General features: G+C 43.2%; 1 protein-coding gene across 17 annotated transcripts in view; it reads right to left on the minus strand.

Annotated features, from left to right (window-relative positions):
* The window catches only part of LPP (LIM domain containing preferred translocation partner in lipoma), a 337428-nt gene that overhangs the window by 112383 nt on the left and 203712 nt on the right, over window positions 1-21333 (minus strand). For all 17 annotated transcript variants that reach the window (XM_088061257.1, XM_088061253.1, XM_088061262.1 and 14 more), the window contains one exon: window positions 16334-17008. In XM_088061257.1, coding sequence (XP_087917383.1) covers window positions 16334-17008 — 675 coding nt within the window. The remainder of the gene's footprint in view (window positions 1-16333; window positions 17009-21333) is intronic.

The following is a 21333-nucleotide window of genomic DNA, read 5'->3' on the forward strand; positions in this document are numbered from 1 at the left end:
TATAGGTTTCCTATTTTACAGTGTTTACTTTTGGGACTTGCTTGTTTACCAGTCATGTGGCAGTGTCACATTGACTGTAAATACATACTTTACAGAAAATGCAGAATTGTAGAAGGCAGAGATCAGTTCTTGGCTCTGAGGTGAAATTCAAATCTGATTATGTATCCCAGTTAAGGACTGGCTTTCCTATAATGGGCTAAGCTCTAAAGATCAGCACAGTCAAAATTTGGCTCTATAGTTTGTAGCTTGACCCTAGGTAAACCTCAGGCAGCACCCTTCGTGGTTCAAAACAAACAAATTAAAAAATCCCTTGATGTTTCTGAGTCACCACATTGCATTAGTTCAATTTTCAAAGGTGAATTTGTCTCAGTCAGTCACAGAGCTTTTGGTGGGATTAATAAGTGCTCTGTGGCTCAAAGGTGATTTGGCACTAAGGACACCACTCCTGTGCAGGGAGGACCTGTGTGAAAACATCCATGTGTTCACACCACAGAGCCTTGTGCAAGGCTGAGAGGGCAGTCTGCAACTGCTTGGAGCTGGGCCCCACCTCCTGAGAACAAGGAGAGCTCTTAGGACATTCCTGTGAATATCAAACATTTGCTAAAAGGGCAGGATAAAATCTTTCCTCACAAACCTCTCTGCCATCTCATATTGTGCTGTATGTCTTGTCCTTTTCCTACTGGCACCCATCCAGGACAGTGTAATTAGAGGACACATGGCGTGACAAGAGCAAACGATATGTCAAATACACAGAGATCACCAGCCCCACCTGACCAAGTGCCAGTGTCCCAGCACAAGCCAACAAAGGTGCTTAAGAAAGCCAGCAGCTCCCTAGACACTGAATCACAACAGAAAACTCTCCAAAGCAAAGACTGGGACCAAAACAGCTCACACACTGGGGGGGAAAACAGCAGGTCTCTCAAGAGGCTGATCTATATACAAGGCACCAGCAGATTTGCAAATGACCCAGATAAAGAGAGCAATGGATATATGCAGTGGCCTTCTAGAACACAAGATTGCAAAAGGTCTAATAGTCTCTTGTTTTGGGGAAAAAATAAAAAAAGGAAGGACTACTGGTATTACTGATCAGGATGCTGAAGACACAGGAAAAGAAATAGCAATGAACTTCTGGAATTCACTACTACTACTACAACAATATAACCAAAACAAATACTGCTAGACAAAAAGAGCATCAAACAGGATGTAAGTCTGGCCCCGGTCTTGACCTGTCACTTTTAAGCTAAAACCTGCTCATGCAAGGAAACACTGAAGGTCAGCTCTACAATGTGCTCGGTGCTTTCACCAGAAGCCAGACAGTTGTACAAACTCCTTGTCTGTTAGACGATGCAAGAGAGAGATGTCGAGTGAGAGGGAATATGTGCATTTCTGAATCAGCAAGTACTAATGTGTGTTGTGGTAGCAAGAGAGGGAAAGCAGGGAGAGATCAAACAAGCAGGACTGGCTATGCCTTGAGCTACACTGAAAGCTTTTCTTGAGGTTTGCTCTTTCACTGTCATACACAGGAGGAATTTTGGGCTTGCTGCACTGTCAGGCTGCCCTAGCCTTTTGACTAAGACAAGGTAGGGGATACACTTACATGCTGTGTGGGCAGTGCTATCCCTTAATAAACAACACAATCAAAGGATTAATTGAGATAATGTTTTACTAAAGGCGGCTGGTGACCGCTGGCTGTCCCCTTTCCCTTGTGCTCTGGAACAAGCAGACAAGGCAGCTGTGCTCTGCTGAGCAAACACACACACGCTCAATCCCACCCTGTTTGCTCTGCTCACTGTCCTGTGCCTGTGCATCCCAGCCAATAAGGCAATGTCATTCTGACACATCACTCAAAAGACATCTGGACTTCAGCTCCTAGGCTTACCAGTGGTGGCCAGCAGCTCCCAGGAGGACACACAGACATGGCCCCTTTCCTCAGAGATTCTCTGAGAGCCCCGTGAAGCAGGAACCAAGGAAAACCGAGAGACTCACTGAAATTTGGATTTGGCGGTTTGGATGGCCTTACACAAAACCCTGCAAACCTTACAGGTGCCATTACAACTTCCTCTTTTCAGGGGAAGCACAGACCACTGCGTGTCAAAACCTCTGGGCTCACTTCCCCCACTTCAACACCACTTTCTCTTTGGACTTGGGCATGTTAATTAACCCAAAGAAGGTTTGGTTTTTGCATCTGCATGATGAGCGCTGCCTGTTCAGAGGCATTCTTATGGTCTTTCACTGCATGCACACAGTAATGTCCAGGCTTCTTCCCTTGGGGGAAGATTTAGTGATCCCACCAGAGTTCCTATGAAAGGACAATGAGCCACCTGAATTGCTCATGCCTGGGGCAAGCATGAGCATGGGGGAAACCAGTGTGACACAGCTCATCCACAGTAACCCCCAGGGAAAAGGAAGGTAATACAGGGTCCAAGCTGTCAAACTAAGCTGGCAAATTCTTTGATCAAGTGTGCTAAAGGCAGACATTAGGCCACTCAAATACCATGTTTTGGTTAAAAACAACTCAATGCACATATTCAGCTGAAGGCCGTAGGAATCACTCCTCAGTGTCACTGCTTTAAACTTCATTAATAGAAGGCACAAAAGAGCAGAAATCATGAATGATGAACAAACACTGAGGACATGGATAGAACTCTAGACCCAGCTGATATTTGTCTACATACATGTGCATGCATCTGGGTGTTAACAAACCTCCAACTAAATGTATCTCAGCAATTGACAAATTGCTTCTTTTTGTCAGGTAGGTTTTTGTATTCATTCTAGTAGTCCCACAGTTTATGAGTCCTTATGGTTCTCCCAGCACTCAGATCTCTTGAGCTCCTGCCAATCTAGATCTACCCAGTGACAATCACACAGGTCTGAGGAAAGCCACACACCTTGGCTGAGGAATTGCAATCTCCTGCAATTAAAGTGAAAAATCAGTGTTGGGGAAGAAAGGCATCTGCAGAGCAGCTGAGGCAGATATGAGCTGATATGAAAACATGAGTAATAAACTCTCATCAGCAAAAGCTCAGTGTAGCTGCCTTCCTCATTGTCATCACAGTGCTCTGGACCCTGTATACTGACCCTTGTATATATTCGTCACTGAGGAGGAGTGAACAGCTGTCTCTTGTGCAGAGCGTAAGAGAAGCAGGAAAAACCCTCTGTCCAAGAAAAATAGGATGTGAGATTCAGAGAAATCCTTCTGGGAAAGATCAGGAGTAGGGGGCTTGGAAAGAAAGCTTAGGAAGAAATTTCTTGGAAAGAAATTTCTTAGGAGGAAATGTATATCTGTATATATGTATATATGTAAAAAAGACCCAAGTTTTCAACATTATTTCTGCTTCATAACTGTGAGGATGCATGCTCACAACCAACCCCTTCTGATACCTACATTTGCTCTCTACCTGTACTGCCTACAGTCCTTGCTGATGAGGTTCACATCACTGTGGTGTCTATTCAGGAACAGCCCCAATCACTCACAACCCACTCTGAATGCTATAGCAAACCCCCCCAGAAATGGATGGGTTTCCACCACAGGGTGTCACCTCCTTGAGCTGCTCTGTTACAGCACTCCCCTCTTCTTTACAAGAACTCACACAGGGATATCCTGCTAATGTGAAGTAAAATCTATGTTTGCTTAGAAACAATGTCTTACAAAATAAAGTATTGAAGAATGTTAAGGCTGGTAACCAGCAGGGTTAAGGTGTTGATTCCCCTAGAGCTAACCATAAAGTCACTGCTGTACCAGAAACAACTTCAATGTGGAATTGTTTTAGGCAGGCAGGAAATAAGAGCACAGAAAAGGCTATGATTTACTCAGTCTCCTAGTTGTTGCTTGAGAACCTCAGATGACAATACTATGTTAGCCTCTGATCTATACTCCCAGCTGTTACTAAACCAACAGAGTTGCTCCAAAGTCAATTACTGCTATAGTGACATCACTCTGGTCCAATATATACACTGCAAAATGAAAACCTGTACATTACAACAGAAGACCCTTCATAGGATAGATCAAACTCAATGCTAAAATGTTGTTCTATACAGATTCTGAATATGTGCTTCATATATGAGGTGCTGTATCTGCTGTGGCTTTCTTGGATGTCTGCTTGTTTCCATTCCTGGTTTCTCATCTCATTCCAGCAACAGCTGGAATTACTGTACAGAGGTAGTCTGACTCCAGCTGCAACACAGCTCCTTCCATAAATGAGTTTGTTTTAAAGCCTTCTAAAACCAAATGGGGCATAACATGGCCACCAAATGTCTGATGAACCATCCCAGAGTGAAGACCAGAGGAAACTGGTTGAACAATCCTGAACACTGGGCAACAACATTTATCCTCTTCCTCATTTCCCACATTCTTTGCATCTGGTTCCCCATAAAACATGCAGATGCCTCATGAACAGGAAAGCTGAGGATGTCTCACTGGCGTTTCCCCCATGCAGGCAACAAAATAAAACAGGGACTTAAGCCACAGTGAGGCTTAATTAAGCTGTGTATTTCTATTCTAAGCACACATTCAGCACGTGGGAGAGTGGGCCACATTTATCCTAAATCCTACTAAAGCCCTTAGATCCAGACAAGGTCACAGCACTGCACTGCTCCTCAAGGAATGTACATACCTTACTCTCCTAATGTTGACTTATTCATAAAGCTGTATGACTCGATTAAATTGCTCATTCTCCACCTCTGAGGGAACCTTTTTTATCTGCCTGGAACAGGGCCTTGCTTTCTGTCTGTCACCAAGGGAGGAGAAAGCCATGGGGCTGCTACCCATATGAGCCTGGGTGAGTTACTCTCTCCCTCTGTGAGTTTGGGGAAATGACCATAATGGTAGAATATTACCATAAGCTTTTCAGAGGCTTTGTGAAGAATTTAGTTGAGATTCATAAGAGAGCTCTGACAATATAAAACACTACATAAATACTAAAAGTTAACTGGTTTTAATAGCCACAGATTTAAGAGAGATCTTTCTTTCATTTCCATACAAAGGTGCAGAAATATCTTTCATTTCAAATAACCACTGTGCCTGCTGTGAGAGGCTCTGCACATGATTTTCATTGCCTTTCACACAGAAAATAGGAACACTACTTTGCATTTATAGACTTTAAAACTAATTTGCAGACAATCAAGTCTTGAAACCCCCCCACTGTGATACAGGAGGTAAACATTATATCTGTTTTAGAGAGGAAACTAAGAAGAAAAAAGGTTAAACCACCAAGTCTAAAGCCAGAAAGGAGATATTTGAGAAATCAGACATGCTAGTAAGGTCTGTCTAGATGCACAGTTGCTCACTTGTTCTTCTTACTGAACAGTCAACTCTTCTCCTCTCAAGGTTCTAAACATCAGGGTGCACACGCCATATAGCGAGAATGGCCACTGATTTTATCTGTATTGCCACCATATTTAATCTGCTGCAGATTCTTCTGTTGACCACAGAGTGTGCCTGGAATTGTATGAGGCCATTTATTCCATTTTCTAACATGTGTGGCAGTAGAAACTTGTTGACGACTAAAAGTTAACCAAACATTTATTTTTAGAACCCAAGTCCAATGTTAGAGTGTCTGGACTCGTAACTACCCATTTCTCCAACATTAAGCTGAGCTACCACATGAGAAAATTGCTAGAATGATAGTATTTCCAGGGCATATTGAGTCACTGTCCAACATCTAACTTGGGAAATAAAATAATTTCTCAGCAACTGGCAGCACAGCGGGAGGCAAAGCTTGCAGGAACCCTTCTTGTGTTGAAAAATCCAGGTTTTTACTTTAAAACAGGTTCCTCATCACTAAACACAGTGTTGTTTTTTTTTTTTTAATTTCCCAATGATAGAAAAAAAATTAGGTTCCATGGTACTGAATTCTTGGCATTACCTAGTATTTTGAACAATTACTAAGCATCACTAGCAGAATTATAATGATGATAACCAGGGAGCAACAGCAACACCATGGACTCAGAAACAGTTTTCATTTTTCAATCTGATCCATCCTAGAGATGTGCTATGGTCCCTACCCAGAGGTTCTTTCTGACCAGTCCTTGGAGAAAGATGGAGAATGAGCCTCAACTCTGCCTACAGCAGGAATTCCCAGCCTGAGTGAGAGTACCTTGGCTTGCTTCCAAAATGGCCCATGGGAATGTTAATGTGAAAGAGTAAAAAAGTCTCTGTGGCAGTGAGTATTTTGCCTTTTTTCATTTGCATACAATTATTTTTCTCCCTTGGATGTACAGGCTCCACATAATGAATTTAAGCTTCTGACAAAAGGCTTTCCTAGATCAGGGGAAGTACAGCTCAGAAGTAATTTGCTGATGCTTGGGATTTGCACGCTGAAAGCCACAGACCTCCTGTCCAGGACAGTCTCTCTTCTGGAGAGGAGAAGCTGCCTACAGTGCCTCAGTCAATAATTAACTCCTAAATGGAAGCAGAAGGCTTGATGAGGGCGATGAAGGTTTACAACTGCGTGTCTTTGTATCCTTTTTAAAAGGAGAAACAGATGTTTCCAAACACCACAAATTTCCCTTCCACAAATATCTTCCTCTGGCTGTTACCTTGGGGCAGTGACTTCCAAATGCTGTATTAAGAAATGAACAAATTAATTGTTTTGCTGGAAGGTTCAAGAGAGAGTCTGGGGCAGAGTCAGAGGTTGAACACATTCCCTCACACAGCAGCTCAGAAGGCAGAAGACAGCATTGGAAAATCCTGTTCTAATACTGCTTTTTTTGCTGGTAATCAGGGTCTCCATGACTGCCAGTTCAATTGGAGAAGAGCCCTGGAAATTCTTCTGCTTTGTCAGCGACATGGTCTCAAGCAAAGCCCCGTCTCATCTGTCAAAGTACAGTCTGGATGCTTTCACTAGCATTAATTTAAATTTCTAAACGAACACCAGACCCTACCAACTTGTGTAATGGTGAAGAAGTTCATTTTATCTGAGATGTTTGGGTTTCCTCCCCTCTTTTGTCTCCCACTTTAAATTGATGCCATCTTGATTTTTTTTTAAAAAGGAGGGGGGGATTTTTGAGTGTTGCCTGCAGATATGCATTTGCATGCTTTTTCCATCTTTTAACTAACAAACAGGAGGGGAAAAAAAAGTTAATTTTGCTAGCAGCCTGCTGTGATATAAATAAAAATAATAGGTACATTCACAGATTTTGAACTTTTTACAGCTGCCGCTGCAAAAAGCAATTTTAATTTATAACCACGGATTCTTGCAAAACATATAACGAAGACATAATAAAATGGAATGTTTATCCTGTGGCTCCCATTAGACCTCTTCCGTTCGATGGTTGTAACTAATGACTTGTTTTTCCACTTTTGTATTGGAAGCCTTATTATTGGGCTGCACAGAGCATACCTTATTTGATTTCCCTAGCAAGGTCTGCACCTCTTGCTGAAGCCTGCAATTAGATGTTCATGAAGTAATATTAAAAAGCTGCATAATCACATCTCTGGTCAAAAATTAAAAAAAAAAAAAAAAGAAGAAATAAGCCAGTAACAAGCCAGCTCTGTTTGTATAATATTGTACTGAGTACAATAGACTAATGTTCACTCCAGTGCATGTGTCCTTTTGACTAACAACTTCTATCTGACAACCTTTTTTTGGCAACAGAACACATTGTACTTTTTGGATAATTGACTGTGGAATATAATGTTGTTTATTCCAAAGCAGGTCACACAGAACTGAGCTTCTGAACTTATCCTTCTACCTTTCTTATCTGTTTAAATATATGCTAAATTTCTTTTAATTACACATATGGCTTTAATTGCTGTTCTGTATTTATTCAGTAGAAGGTGACTTGATGGTGAAATGGTACAGAAAGGTGGGTGGGAACCTGAATTCAGATTTGCAAACTGTATTTGGACATATTTATTGGGGAGCAACGTCATGAAGAAACAAACACAAGCACATGCACTCCCTACACTCTCTGGTACCTACAGGGCCATGTTTGCCTGCAGTACAACTGCATTATCTCTCTGTACTGAAAAATCTACTAGAAAGACTCATTCACCACTTGCTCAGTGATCTGGAAATCCTACAGCAGCAAAAGGCCTAATTTTAAGCCTAAGCCTTGGAGGACAAGAACCCTGAGGGAAAGTGATGTAGAAACACATAGAAGTAGTGAAAAATCTAGATGATGGGAAATGCAGTTGAGAAAATGGGTTCAGGAGTAAGTTTTAAAATAAGTATTCAAATGAGGTCGTGCAAAAACTGATGTGTTTCTAATGCATGTTTTTGGGATGCAGCCTGTGGAAAGAGAGGTCACAAGTAAGTATTGCATAATAGGAAGGGGAAAGGATTTTGATGCAGCAAGGAACAGAAAAGCAGCCTTCTAAAACAAGCTGGAGGAGAAGATGCAGGGCACCTTTCTGATGCTGATCATCAGATCAGGAAAACACAGTTGTCTCCTGAATCTTTGAGTTTGCAAGATACACATGAAACAGAGGTTTACAAAAATACAAACGTTGCAGGGTACTTTCTCATGGAGATTTCTTCTGTTGGCCAACTTGGACTGCAAAATAAAACCCACCAGACTTCCTGGTGACAGCCTGGAAGGAATCTCCCAGTGGGATATACACAGCAGGAGCTTCCCTGTCCACTTAGGTAGTTTTTCTCCATGGAAAAAGTATGAGTTTTCACTTTAAGCTCTACTGCAGCAACAACAGAAAAGAAGGTGATTCATTTAATGAACAATCAGCTCTCACAAAGCTGGCAGAAACCTCTGAAAAAAGATTCTTCAGGTGTTGGTAGAGTCTAACTAGGCAATAATAGGATGAAAATTATGATAGCTAATCTGCTGTATATTATAGCTGAGGTGTGGTTCCATTTTACTGATGACTAAACTAATCCAAATAGATCAGGTTAAGTTACAGCCGACTCATTTCAGGAATTTTTGTTTGTTTGTTTGTTTAGAAAAATATTTAATTGTGAGGACAAGTGATACTCATCTAGTAAGAATAATTCATCTGTCTGTGCTGTTGCTAAACCACACTGTGGAAAATCCTTGCTAATGCTGCATTGATCAGCTAACACACAGCAGCTCCACTCTTCTAATTTGTTTTCTGTAGCTGACTTTAGATGGCCCATTTCAATCTGGACTATTTTGAGGAGCCATGTGAAACTAAGTCACTGCCCTATTAGTGTGGGTAAAGAGACATATGAATATTACTCTGCTACAAGTAAGATGTAGTCCATCTGATATTTTTTCAGCAGAGAGAATATACTGCATCTGGAACAAAGAAGGAAATGTGACTGGAAAGTTTAGAGCCCTTAAATTAATTCCCTAGACAAAAAGTTGAGGCATCATACTCATAATATCATGTTATGTAACTTGCTGTGGAGCCAGGCAGCTACTAAGTGAAATAGTATGAGTTATAAAAACAAAATATTGTTGTGAAAACAATTTTACAGCTTTATAATTCACTATTATTTTCATTTAAGAACAAAACTGTCAATGTAATTGCAGATTCTGTTTGCCTTGCAGGAGTTCTTTCAGCCTGTGATAGGAAACCTCTTCCTTTTTTTTAAACTTTTTTTTTCCCCCAATGGCTGCTATTAATTTTACTGTATTATGTTTCTTTATAGTTATTCAGAGGTAAATCTTAACAGGAAGCCCATTATGTGGAGGCCAAAGTTAGTTTAACACCAGAACATTTATGATCAGTAAATGTAACCATATATTAGCAACTGCTTCATACCATTATTCTTGGATGAAACAAATATTGCATCAGCAAACATTATAGACTACTTTGTAATCTTTACAACTGAATATCTATTTTTGGTTGGATCCTACACGGCTGGCACTGCTCACTGCACACCATGATAGTTTTCTAACTTGCCTGCTCATTCAAGTACTAGGCTCAAGAACCTACCCATGTACAACCATTCCTATCCATGGAAAAATGATTCACCCTTTAAACTGTGCACAGCCCCCCACACAAAGAGATGCTTCAGTAACAAACCATTACTATTTTATCTGTATGTGTGCCATTAAAAACTGGATTAAGACTGCAAATATGCTTCAGAGAAGTCACTGGGAAAGCTACCCAAATATAGGAAGATCCACTCCAAATTACATGGCCAAAGTAGGACATCACCCAAAGCATCATCTATGCTGTCCCTGTGTTGTGAGCATAGTGACTTCTCTTAACGCTGGCATTACCATCAGGTCATAAGCCTGAAGAGTTTCACACCAACAGGGCAGCCAGAGACCTTCTCACCTGAACCAAAAGAGCCACCAAATGACACCAGGATGCTCCATGTCTCTTTTTTTCTGCCCAACTCTCCTAATTGGTACCTGACCTTGGACAAGTTTCTTTACCCATTCAGGTTCTGGCTTCATTGCAATAAACTTGACAATGACCCAGGAGTTATCTGACAGAAGAACAAACTTCCTCACACACTCTGGTGCTTTGGCTTTGAAAGAATTACAATGTGATTTGACTCGAGTGTATTTTAAAATGGAAGGAATCAACTCCTCCAGTAATCAGCAGCACCATCACACACAATAGCCAGAGTCTGCCAGCAAATTAAGTGGCACTCACTTCTATGGGTGTTGCTTTCTGTACTGAAAGCTGTAAACCAGTAGCAAGGTCAACCATCCTTGTCTCATCACACTAGAGACCAGGATGCCCCTTAGAGACCCAAGCTCAGGCAGCCCCAGGGCTTGGGCAAGCCCCACTGCCTGGGAACCAGCCAGCCTTTCTGTCTGATGCTACACAAGTATACACTCACTGCATCTTATGACCTCAGACACAAAATTCTTATGTTAGCCTGTAACACAGTCTGGCAGGATCTTTCAAGGTAGACACTTGGTTATCAAGAGTTAACCAGCACGGAAACAGAGCCCTTGATTAACTTCAAGGTTGCCCCATGCCTTATCATGTGTGGAGGCATTGTCCTCAGCTTATTTTAAGAAGGAGCAAGAAAGAACATCCAGGTATTATGCCAAAAGCCTCTTTCTCAATTATTCCTCTTATATTTCTAACCCATTGTGGCTGACTAAAGGCTAAAGCTGCAAAAGCTGCATCCTGAAGCTGTAAATTTAAGTTGGTTTTTCAGTATATGCTGACCTGACTTACTCCTGTAACTGCAGGCTCCCTGTTATCTTTAACTTCAAGGTAATTGTTTGCAACTCTTTGTTTCACTATTTCAGGAAAACAATTCAAATATATGATTCCTAAGAGAAAAAACTGATTAATTGCTCTGTCATCAGCTGGTTCCTGCTAGTATATGGAGTGCTTAAATAATAAAAATATAATACAAAGAACAAAGAGTAAAGTTCTCAAAAGAACATGTTAAACACATTTTGAGCCAAGAATTGGGCTCTTTCAAAAGTCTAAGGTATAAACCAGACTGTGTCAGATTCCTGAAGTCGGGATAAGGACACCATTCTGAAAACACCTCTTTGCATCTCTTGCCAGCACCTATTCACCTGAAAAAACCCACAAAGATTTTCATGCAGATATTTATAATAACTTGAAAAGGAAAACATCATTCTCAATGTCATGGTACCACAAGTCCTGAGCTTCTCATCTTATTGTTAGACACAACTGCTTTCTTTCCCCTCCTCCTCATTTTAACAGAAGCAAAAGTATTTAATTTAATCCACCCAGAAGCAATGACAGAGTCAGCAGCTGATATATAGCTAGTGCTGGTTAGAACTCTGAATTACTGTTTTGTGAAGAATGTCAACATTTTGACATTTTTTGCTATTCTCAGGGTAGAAAGGAACTGCATATTCATCTGAAAATTTTGAAATGTCACACTGAACTTGCAAATTCAACTCTGAATTTCAGAATTTCACCTTCTATTTCATTTTACATTAGCTTTCAGTCTTTTTTAATTCATTAAATGCCGAAGTAGAATATTTTAAATAAATATTTTTGAATTTTACTTTGTTTTGCTTTATTTGAGCATATTAAAATGGGAAGCCACTGTCCCACACTGATAGAAAAGCAACTTAAATCATAATTTTACACTGTCTCCAAATTCCATCCATTGAAAATTTTTTTATACATGACTTTTGTGAAGAAGACACTTGGGTGAAGACATAAAATTTTGGGTGAGGAGACACTTTGGCGGAGGCAAGCAATGCAAAGCAAGCTGCCTGCCTTTCTCCACAAGTCAAAAGCAACACTGGGAAGGAATATATCCCTGTGACAGCAGGAGGGAATCTGGGAGACCGCTTTTATTCATCTGCAGAGAAGGAAAAATTTCTAGTCACTGAACTAACAGCAAACAGCAAGAGAATTAGTCTCAGTTCAAACACAAGTGCCGGAGGTATCTCCTTTATGTGAGTGATAGCAGACTGCAAAAATTATTAAACCAGTACAAGAGAGGTGCACCAGTCACAGCGAAGGGCACTGGTGAGAACACGTTTCTGAGGCAAAGATGAAACTTCCAAGCAAATGTCTCCATCATAGGTATTAAATCAGTGGGAAAACTGACAAAAGCTGTGTAAAATGAGAAAACAGAAAGCTGTCACAGTCCTTTTTGGGCACTGCAAGCTGCATGAGACCATGTCAGGGCTGGGTACAGCAGGCAGCAAAGAAATCATCTCCAGTAGTGCGGAAACCACGCGGTGGCTGAGGTCCGCTAGTCACGAGCGGCCACCACCAGCTAAACCATGCCACAGGCATGAGCTGCCTCATTAAATCCTCCTGTTTACAGCTGTCTCCCCACTTTTCATGGTGCTCACCTGGAAAGGTGTGCAAAACGGAGGGGCTGTCTGAAGAGGAGGCCATGCTCCTCTATAGGTGTGAATGGGGATGATGGGACCCAGAGCTGACCAGCTTAAGGAACTGGGGCACTTGTGCCATGTCTGGGAGAACAGACACAGCTACCAAAGGGACATTGCTCCCTTTGTCCTTTCAACAAATCTGCAGCAAAGGAATGTGGATTTGGATGCTGTACTAAATCAGAGCGACAAGACACTTCTGTCCTCACCATATTGGTAAATTGCTCTCAAGAGATCAATGTTTCTGCTAAGATTTCCACCATTTTGGACCAGAACCACAAAGCTCAAATGGCTTTCTAGATGTTGAAAACATGAAGGTCCCTTTAGGAGGGACTATGCTTCCCAAAGCCTATGAGTAGAATTAGGAGATTAACAGATCTAAGAAGATCAGATCTCCCAGAGCCACCCCTCAAATACACCAGGATATACATGAGGTCTGCTCCTACAAATCCACTTGGGAGATATGATAGTGTCTCAAAAATGCTCAAACGTGACCAAAAACAGTGAAAGGACCCAGACCTATTTGGAGATATGAAAAATCAACAAGGGTTTTCATTGTCTTAACCAGTCCAGCACAGAAACATCTGGTGATAGAGGAGCTGGTTGGTGGTGGGAATTTACCAGTCCTGCTTTGGCCACAGGGCAAAGTTCTGGGAATACTCCACGTCAGAAACTGGCTTTGTCATATGTCGACTATGGACATCTTGGTGCCAGAAATGAGTGTACCTAATGAACCACACTGGCCTTGTGCCCTGTGCCCTTTGGGAGAGGAGAAGTTAAGAGACAGGCTCCAGATTTTGACTTGGTCTGAACAGACATAGCAAGAGCAGGAGAGAAGCCAAATGGTTTCATGAGAACTCTGCTGCTACTCCTACAGAAGTCCCCACCACCCACCATCCAGAAGAGAAAGCTCATGAGGTTTTTTGGCTGTTGAAGCACATGTAGGTTTAAATGAGGACATGCACTCCACCAGATCATTTCCTAACTAGGACTTGGGCACTAATGCTAGACAGGGTGCTGCAAAAGACTAAAATGCCCAGAGGCTTCACATGCATGACTCCCACTCCTTAAGTGGCCCAAGGACAGAATGCAACACGGAATTGTGTGTGAGTAAAACTCATTGTTTTCAGCAGGCTTTAAGAACCAGTACAGATTATTTGCTGTTCCCATACCAATCCAGATTTATTTTGGATCAGCAGCGACTTCAACTTGATTAGTACACAGCAAAGAAAAAGCAGAGCCACAGTGTCATAAACCTCTTCCTAGCAAGAATGTCAAATATATACCTTTTTTTTTACCCTTTAAAAACACAAAACAAATTTAATGAAAAAAATTTGCCTCTCACAGTGATAGATCATGGTATATGTTAGAATTAAGGACCATGAACTTCTAATCTGAGATAGATTTGCTACAACATCCTTAATAATTTGCACACAAACTGTGTTTAAGATTAGGCGTGCACTTTTCTGAATACATTTAGAAATTGTTTGATATTTAAAAATCTTTCCCTAACAAGAAGAAAAAATCCTAAAGGTCATCTTACATTTTATGTGATATGTATTAATGCTTCTTACCCTGTTTCCTTAACTGAAGGAAAGCTTTCAACCTTGAAAAGGCAAAATACAACCAAATGCAGAATCATGTGTGTGTGTAGGAAAAGACATCAAAATCCACATGATAGCCAAGTCAAATTACAGTGACAATTCTCCCTAACAGATATCTGGCTCTAACACAGGCTTTTTTTCCCCTTTCAAATAAAATAATTCCCAAAGTTGATTTTATGAATGAGTTATTCTGCAAAGGAAGAGAACAGCATGTGGTAAGGCTGGACAACACTGCTTTAAAGGCAATGCCTGTCACCAATATGTTACAGAAGGCAAGTGTAGACTCAAAAGCGAAATAGCTAAGAAAACAGCTATTCAGCAGGTTGGAAGAGAAAAAGTTTCTGGAGGGATTTATCATCAAGCAGATGATAGTCTATTCTGCAGAAGAACTGAAATTATTTTTTACAGAGATACTTATGAAATATATTTGCATGTGAATTTGTAAATGCCACGTGCACACACACCAACATGTATATATAAATATATACAGGCATACATGAAACCCCAAACTTGAGCTAAATTAAATTGTCCTTCCAGCTTTGTAATGCAAATGAGACTAACAGGCTTGTGCTGTTTGTGGTTCGAGATGCTTTGCGTTTCCATAGAGATGCTGACTGAACCACAGTTTTTAAATTTTTTATATACATAAACCTACTTGTATCTATAAAAGTCTAAATATGGATCTGCTGTACCTCAGCATTTCCTCAGTGACTTCACTGGAACCACAACAATTTACACCAGTTAAGGCTATGTGCACATTTTGTGTCTTTCACTACTTTTCAGTTTAAGCTGTATACCAAGTACCTGCAGAGCTGAGAGTTTATTGCTTCTCTCTCTGCTTCAAAGCTTCTTGTTAAGAAAGGGGAAGAAAAGAGAAAAAGCAGTTTCTTAGCTGCTAGTAGATAATATTTCAAGGACTTCTGTAATTTCTTGCCCTCTAAACTGTGAGAAACATCTTTGTCGTTCAAAGTTCCCACTGCCAGGAAACCTGGAATTCAAGGAATACCATCTGTGTGCTGTTAGAGAAGGAAATGATAAGGGGACAGGCTTTCTGTTATGTATCAGAAGCTTTTTCCCCGTTCTCTGTGAGCACCTACAAACTCAAGAGCACGGATATGCTCAGATATGCCAAAGTGGGCCTGGGCAGCAATAGCGTCATTGTCTCCCTGCCCCACCCTTTGTGGAACCTCAGCTCATCATACACAAGGGCCCCACAAAGCTAAAACACCTCTGTCCTCCCAGAGCCACATCAGAGACGGCCACCACCAGAAATTACAAAATCCAGGCAGGATCAGCTTGGGCAGAGAAACCAGGCAGACCAACTTTTAACTTTCTATTTCAAATTGACTTCACTTTGTGAGGTATAGGCACTTGTTGAAGTGGATGGGGGCCACCCAACGTACCAACACTGGAGAGGAAAACCAGAGCCAAGCTCTGTGGGGACTCAATTCCATGTGGTTTCAGTGATAAGTGATCTTTGAACAGCGACACACCAGAGGACAACCTCTGCAATCACTCTGAACCGCATTCAAAACCAGCCTCTCGTGTGCCTCCCATCTGCCTGAGGACAGGGAGGATAAACTGTTGAACCAGAGATGTCCACAAGCTCATGAAGCAGCTCATACCCAACCTCTCACTTCATCTTGGGAGTGCCCAGAAGAAAGGCTCCAGTTCAGCAATGCCTTATGGAGGCATAGCCAGGGAGCTCCTTGGGCCACAGCATGTCACAGGGACAAAGCCTCCCTTCCCTCCCTCCCATGGGCTGACATCATGCTTCCACATGTGACACCATCTCACCACTGGAGGCTGATGGCTTTTCTGGCTCTTTTCAAACCAGATGACAATTCCCTATTTCCAGATTTTAAGAAGCCATATGTAGGGAGACCTGCCCCACACCTCTGATAGCACCGCCTTAACCCCCACCACCATCCAGGGAGTGTCCCAGGCCACGTTCAGCCATGTGACATTGTCTCCCAGGAATGCCAGTGACCACTGGCATCTCTTACCTTCTGCTGCAGGGTGGGCGCCTGCGGGGCCAGCACCGGGTCGGTGATGTAGGTCTTCTTCGTGCCCGGTGGTTGGTAGAGCCCAGGGGGAGCCTGGCCCATGGCATTACTCACAGGGTACGCCGGCTCGGCCTTCCAGGAGCTCTGAGGCACGTAGGGCGCTTCGGAGCCGTTCCTGCCGCCGTACCCCCCGTAGTAGGGGTCCTGGTAGCGGCCCTGCGGAGGCGCGTATCCGTAAGCGGGCTCGGCGGGCCGGCCGGCCGGAGGGCCGTAGCCGTAGTTGGGCCCGTGGGGCTGTGGCGCTCCATACTGAGGGGCGGCGGGCTGGCGGGACGGCGCAGTGGCATAGGGCTGGCCGGGCCCCAGGCTGCCATAGTGCCCGGGCTGCGGGCTGGGCGGCTGGTAGTGCGGGCTGGGCTGCGCCGTCCTCACCTGCACGTTGAAGGCCGGGCGGCTCGGCGTGGAGGCCGTGGCGTAGGAGGCCGGCACCGGCTGCGGCTTCAGGGTGCCAACGGGAGTGACCGGGATGGGCGCTGGCTGCCCCGGGCCCTTGGCAGTGGACTTCTTGGTGGCGGTGAGGGGAGGCTGGTTGGGGATGATCATCCGCTTGTGGCCAGTGACAGGAGTGGACACGGATGGGGTGGTGGCAGCGGAGCTGCTTGAGGTCCCAGAACCCTGGAGAGCAAGGAGAGAGACACAGGGTCAGCAGGAGGGGTCACTCGGGCACTGGGGTGGAAATGGGGGTTTGCAGAAATATCTGTGCAGCAGTTCAAACTGCTTAGGAAAGCAGAAATAGGTTAGGGCCACGCATTATAGAATGGTAATAGCAACCTTCCCCTGCTCTGACAGAACAGGGACGGCACCACAGCAGCCAGGCAGAACTGCCATGCATGGCATTTCATCTCTCCTTGGAGGCTTCTCCTCCGCCTCCAAACAAACAAACAAATTAAAAAATGATACATACAAAAAAGAAAAAAAAGGGAGACTCACTAGAGGATAATTAGGGAAAACCCCATGCGTTCCTGTGAAAATGAGGCCATTTTGAGAGACAAAGAAAATGAGATTGTAGTCTCTATGGAGACATGAAATTTCTTGGGTCCCTAGAGCACTAGTAGGGTTCTGCCCCAATACAGGAGCACCTTTAACTGTGCAGGAGGCAGAAGATTGGGGTAGCCTGCAAGCAGGTCCCAGGCTGTAAGAATGAACTCTGATCAAAGCAACTCACTGAGCTGTCCCTACCCTGGCTGTACTGGTTGAAAACCTGGAGTGACCCCAGAAAAGTTAAATGCTACATCTGCTTCATTAAAGGACAGAAAGCGGGTCAGGATTTCCAAGAGCTTCAGGAGTCAGCTCCTACAATGGCAGCCATGTCACCCTGCACCACTGCCCCAGGCACAGCACTGCTGTGCCAGAGAAGAGGATCACAGCAAATGCTGTCGCTTCCTGCAATTTGGGCATGGAATGAAGCTTTTGTGCAGTGACGCCGTCTAATAGGCACTGTACATCCTTCAGTCTAATGTACTTGTTTGTCTGGCTTACCTTGCAATTAAACATTCAAAAACACCAGTGTGAAAAGACATCTTTGTTAAAGAGCTAACAATGTGAAATAGTTTCTGAAGAACACTGACAAAGACTCCTTATGTCTTTTCACTAAATCAGAGGAGGGCAAACTTGAATCTCTAGAGTTCAGGATTCGGTAAAATTTCTTGCTTCTCTATTTTTCGTTGTTCTAAAAGAGTACCTGAATTTTATGCCTTCTACAGAGAAATGCATTAAAGTGAAGACATGCAGTTTGACAGCACTTAACACCATAGTTATATGAAGTTATATCTCATTCAAACCTCCTGTAACAGGCTTGATCTCACCCATGATCTGTTTGATAATTGTCAAGTTCACAGCAGCCCAAAGGCAGACCAGCTCAGCCTTCAACCATGCTTATGCACTCCAAGGCATGTGCCACCTTTAAATGATCAACCTTGTATTTGTCCCCAGGTGCTCCTGCTTTATGCAAGCACCCTGACCTGCACCTACTGCTCCACCACCCTCTTGCTGTGGAGCGCATGGTGAGGACTCTTGGGGACATGTACATGCTGTACTGGGGCCAGAGAAATCCTGTGCCTGGTCAGCAGGTGGCGGCAATTAATTGCTGCCAAACCACCCAGAGGGGGCTGGGGGAACTTCAGCCACCCTGAGCCTCCAAGGGTTTCAAACTCACCCTCTGCATGGTGTGAGAGAAATTCATCCTCTGTACAAGGTGGCTGTGTCCCCCAACATTTGGTGACCACCTCATACAAAGAAAAAGAAGATAAGTGCAAGCCACTCAGCTTCTAGTGCACAGCCTACAAGCAAGTCCACCCAAGGGATAAGGAAACTCTACCACCCAACTGGCAGCTCTTCCCTGGTAATGTGCAAATACTTTTTTGCTGATGCACTGGTAAAGACCCTACTCCTGCAATCACACCTTCAGGGCAAACCTCCCACAAGGAAACACTATAAATCAGCAAAAAACCCCAGGCAAATAAGAGCATCAGTCAGTTCTGAGAGGTGCAAAAGGTGTGTATTCAGAAGTGGGGAATAGTAAGGCGGCAAACTTCTGCAGGAGGAAAAACATCTCAATGTATTCACACCCTGACCTTGCTAACAGATCCATGACAAGGCAGCACATAGACAGACTGAAGAGATTTTGAAAGTGAGAGCAAGGAAGAGCTGAAGCGTGTCTCAGTTGAACTGCAAGGGCAGAGACAGGTTAAGGGTCCGTAGCCCTCCATTAATACTGCCTGATTCTTCTACCTCTGAAACACCTGAAGAGAAGCTGGCACTCCTCCATCCCTGCATCAGAACACAACTGAACCAGCACTCACTGCTAGCAAGAAAACTTGTTTTCTGTCAGAATTGTTCTCCCATGTCAGGTTGGCATTTATACCTGGGAATGCCAGAAACTTTCCCATTTCCTCACCTGTTTCATTCTTGTAAATTATAGTAGTTTGTCCACTTACTGTAATGGGATGAAAGGTTCACAGTGCAGCACTGTGTAATTACCACCAGAAAAGCATTTTTCTTTTCCATGTGAAGAGGTAGAAGGTAGATAATGTTATAAAGACAATGGCCTGTCTGGGGGAGGGGGAAAGACCAAACCAGAACAACAAAAGCGAGCCCTGTTCACCACATTCTGTATTTCTGAATGCAGACTCTGGAAGCAGGTCATGACAGACACTACTGAAGCTCTTCTGATCCTATCTCAAGAACTGGGGGACTTTAATCTTACATATAAACATCCACATAACACTTCACTTAATGGGCTGATGCCAATCTCCTGCCTGGACTGGAATACACCTTACAAATGAATGATAAACCCTTCTTCCAAAAAACCCCAAACTCTCACAAATCTGTGGACTGGCAGTGAGCAGCTCCCATGTTTCACACTACAGAGAGGATGAACTGGGAGTATCCCCTCCTGCACCAGATTCTAGTGAAGGAAACTGGCAATTTGGGGGGGAAGAGCCCAAACTTTGCTATCAACTCCACAGTGAAGGCCTGAGCTAACAAGTACCGGCTGCATTGTGGCATCAAACCACAGGCTGCCTTGAGGAGGAGGAAGTTTGCATCAGTAGGAGTCCCCAGAGGCGCCCTGCGTGACTCATTCTGAATTCCTCTGAGGGCACTGGGCAAGTGTGTGATGAAAGCTGGGGTTTAGGGGGGAGGTGTAAGGCTAGTTGATTTGGTGTAGCAGGGAAATAGGACAGGCTACAGGGAATTTAACACTACTGGAGCATTGATGATTTGTGGGGACACAAGTTGGTTGCAGCTCCTGTGCAAGGGCACAGGTGAGGTATCACCATAAATCCTCTGCCCTTTCGCCTGAGGGAGAGAGAGAAGGGTGGCCGCTGTCCAGCCATGCACTCAAATATCATCCCAGGCTTAAACATTAGGATTACTAATGGATTAAGAAAAAACTTCATAAATTAACAGCAACTATGGACAAGATTCCTGCTCTGAGGATGGGAATGTGTGGAAGGATAAGAAAAGGGTACTCAGATATCACTAGAAGAGAGATTTCAACAGCTGTCTGGAAGGCACTAGGATGACAGAAGGGGCTGATGAGGCTGTAAAGATGCCAGGTAGATGGAGTAATGAACAGAAGACTGGAAGGGGCTATCTGTATCACTGGGTAAAGTCTAGCAAAACAGATGACTGTCATAAATGTGTAATCCAAGTGAATCCATAGAACTTCCACCAACACGAGGTAGACGCAGCCAAAAGTACATCGAAGTGACAGCAAAGAAACATGAAAACACGTAGAAACAGGAGAAAGAAAAAGGAGAAAGAGTGAATTCATAGGAGCACAGACATCCCTTTCTCCAGCAGGTCCTGGACAGCTCATTTCAAAACCATACTGCATTTGCAAGTGATTATCACAGCCAAACATGCTCTCTGACATCCTCTGAGGGCTGTTTTCAGAGGAAGACAGGCTTTCCTCTGCTCGCCATGCCCTAATGAAACTGTCTGACACACTTCACAAGTGCGAATTAAAACCACGCTACTTACCATCAACCCCTTCTTGCAAATTCATATTTGCAAAGAGAGTAAACTAGAAACCCCAGGTGTTGATAATACAGTCGTTAAAAGAAACTAGAATAGGAAGGAGTTAAATTCAGAACCTCAACTACCACAAGCATTATAATACAAAACCTTTTTTTTTTTTAAATGGGAAAGCACAAGAGCCCTGTTTAAACACAGATGGAAGTACCTAAATGTACTGCCTCTTCTACAAATGAATTATCCAGCAGTTCAAGTAAAGGTGAACTAATACTGACAAAATCAAGTAAAACTCAATTCAATGTGGGAGGAAAAAAAACCCCAAAACACTTCTAAAAAAGTTTACCATGTATAACCATGAGGGGAATAATTTTGCTTCGCAAATCCTGCCTTGTCTTCTTAAATGCAGAGGAGGATTATAAATATTTTCAGGAGTTTCTTGTACCAACCATCATAGGAAAAGT

The sequence above is a fragment of the Pseudopodoces humilis genome, chromosome 11 (genome assembly GCF_049639895.1).
Source record: "Pseudopodoces humilis isolate 2021_Gansu_Grassland_sample_001 chromosome 11, ASM4963989v1, whole genome shotgun sequence".
Taxonomy (NCBI): domain Eukaryota; kingdom Metazoa; phylum Chordata; class Aves; order Passeriformes; family Paridae; genus Pseudopodoces; species Pseudopodoces humilis.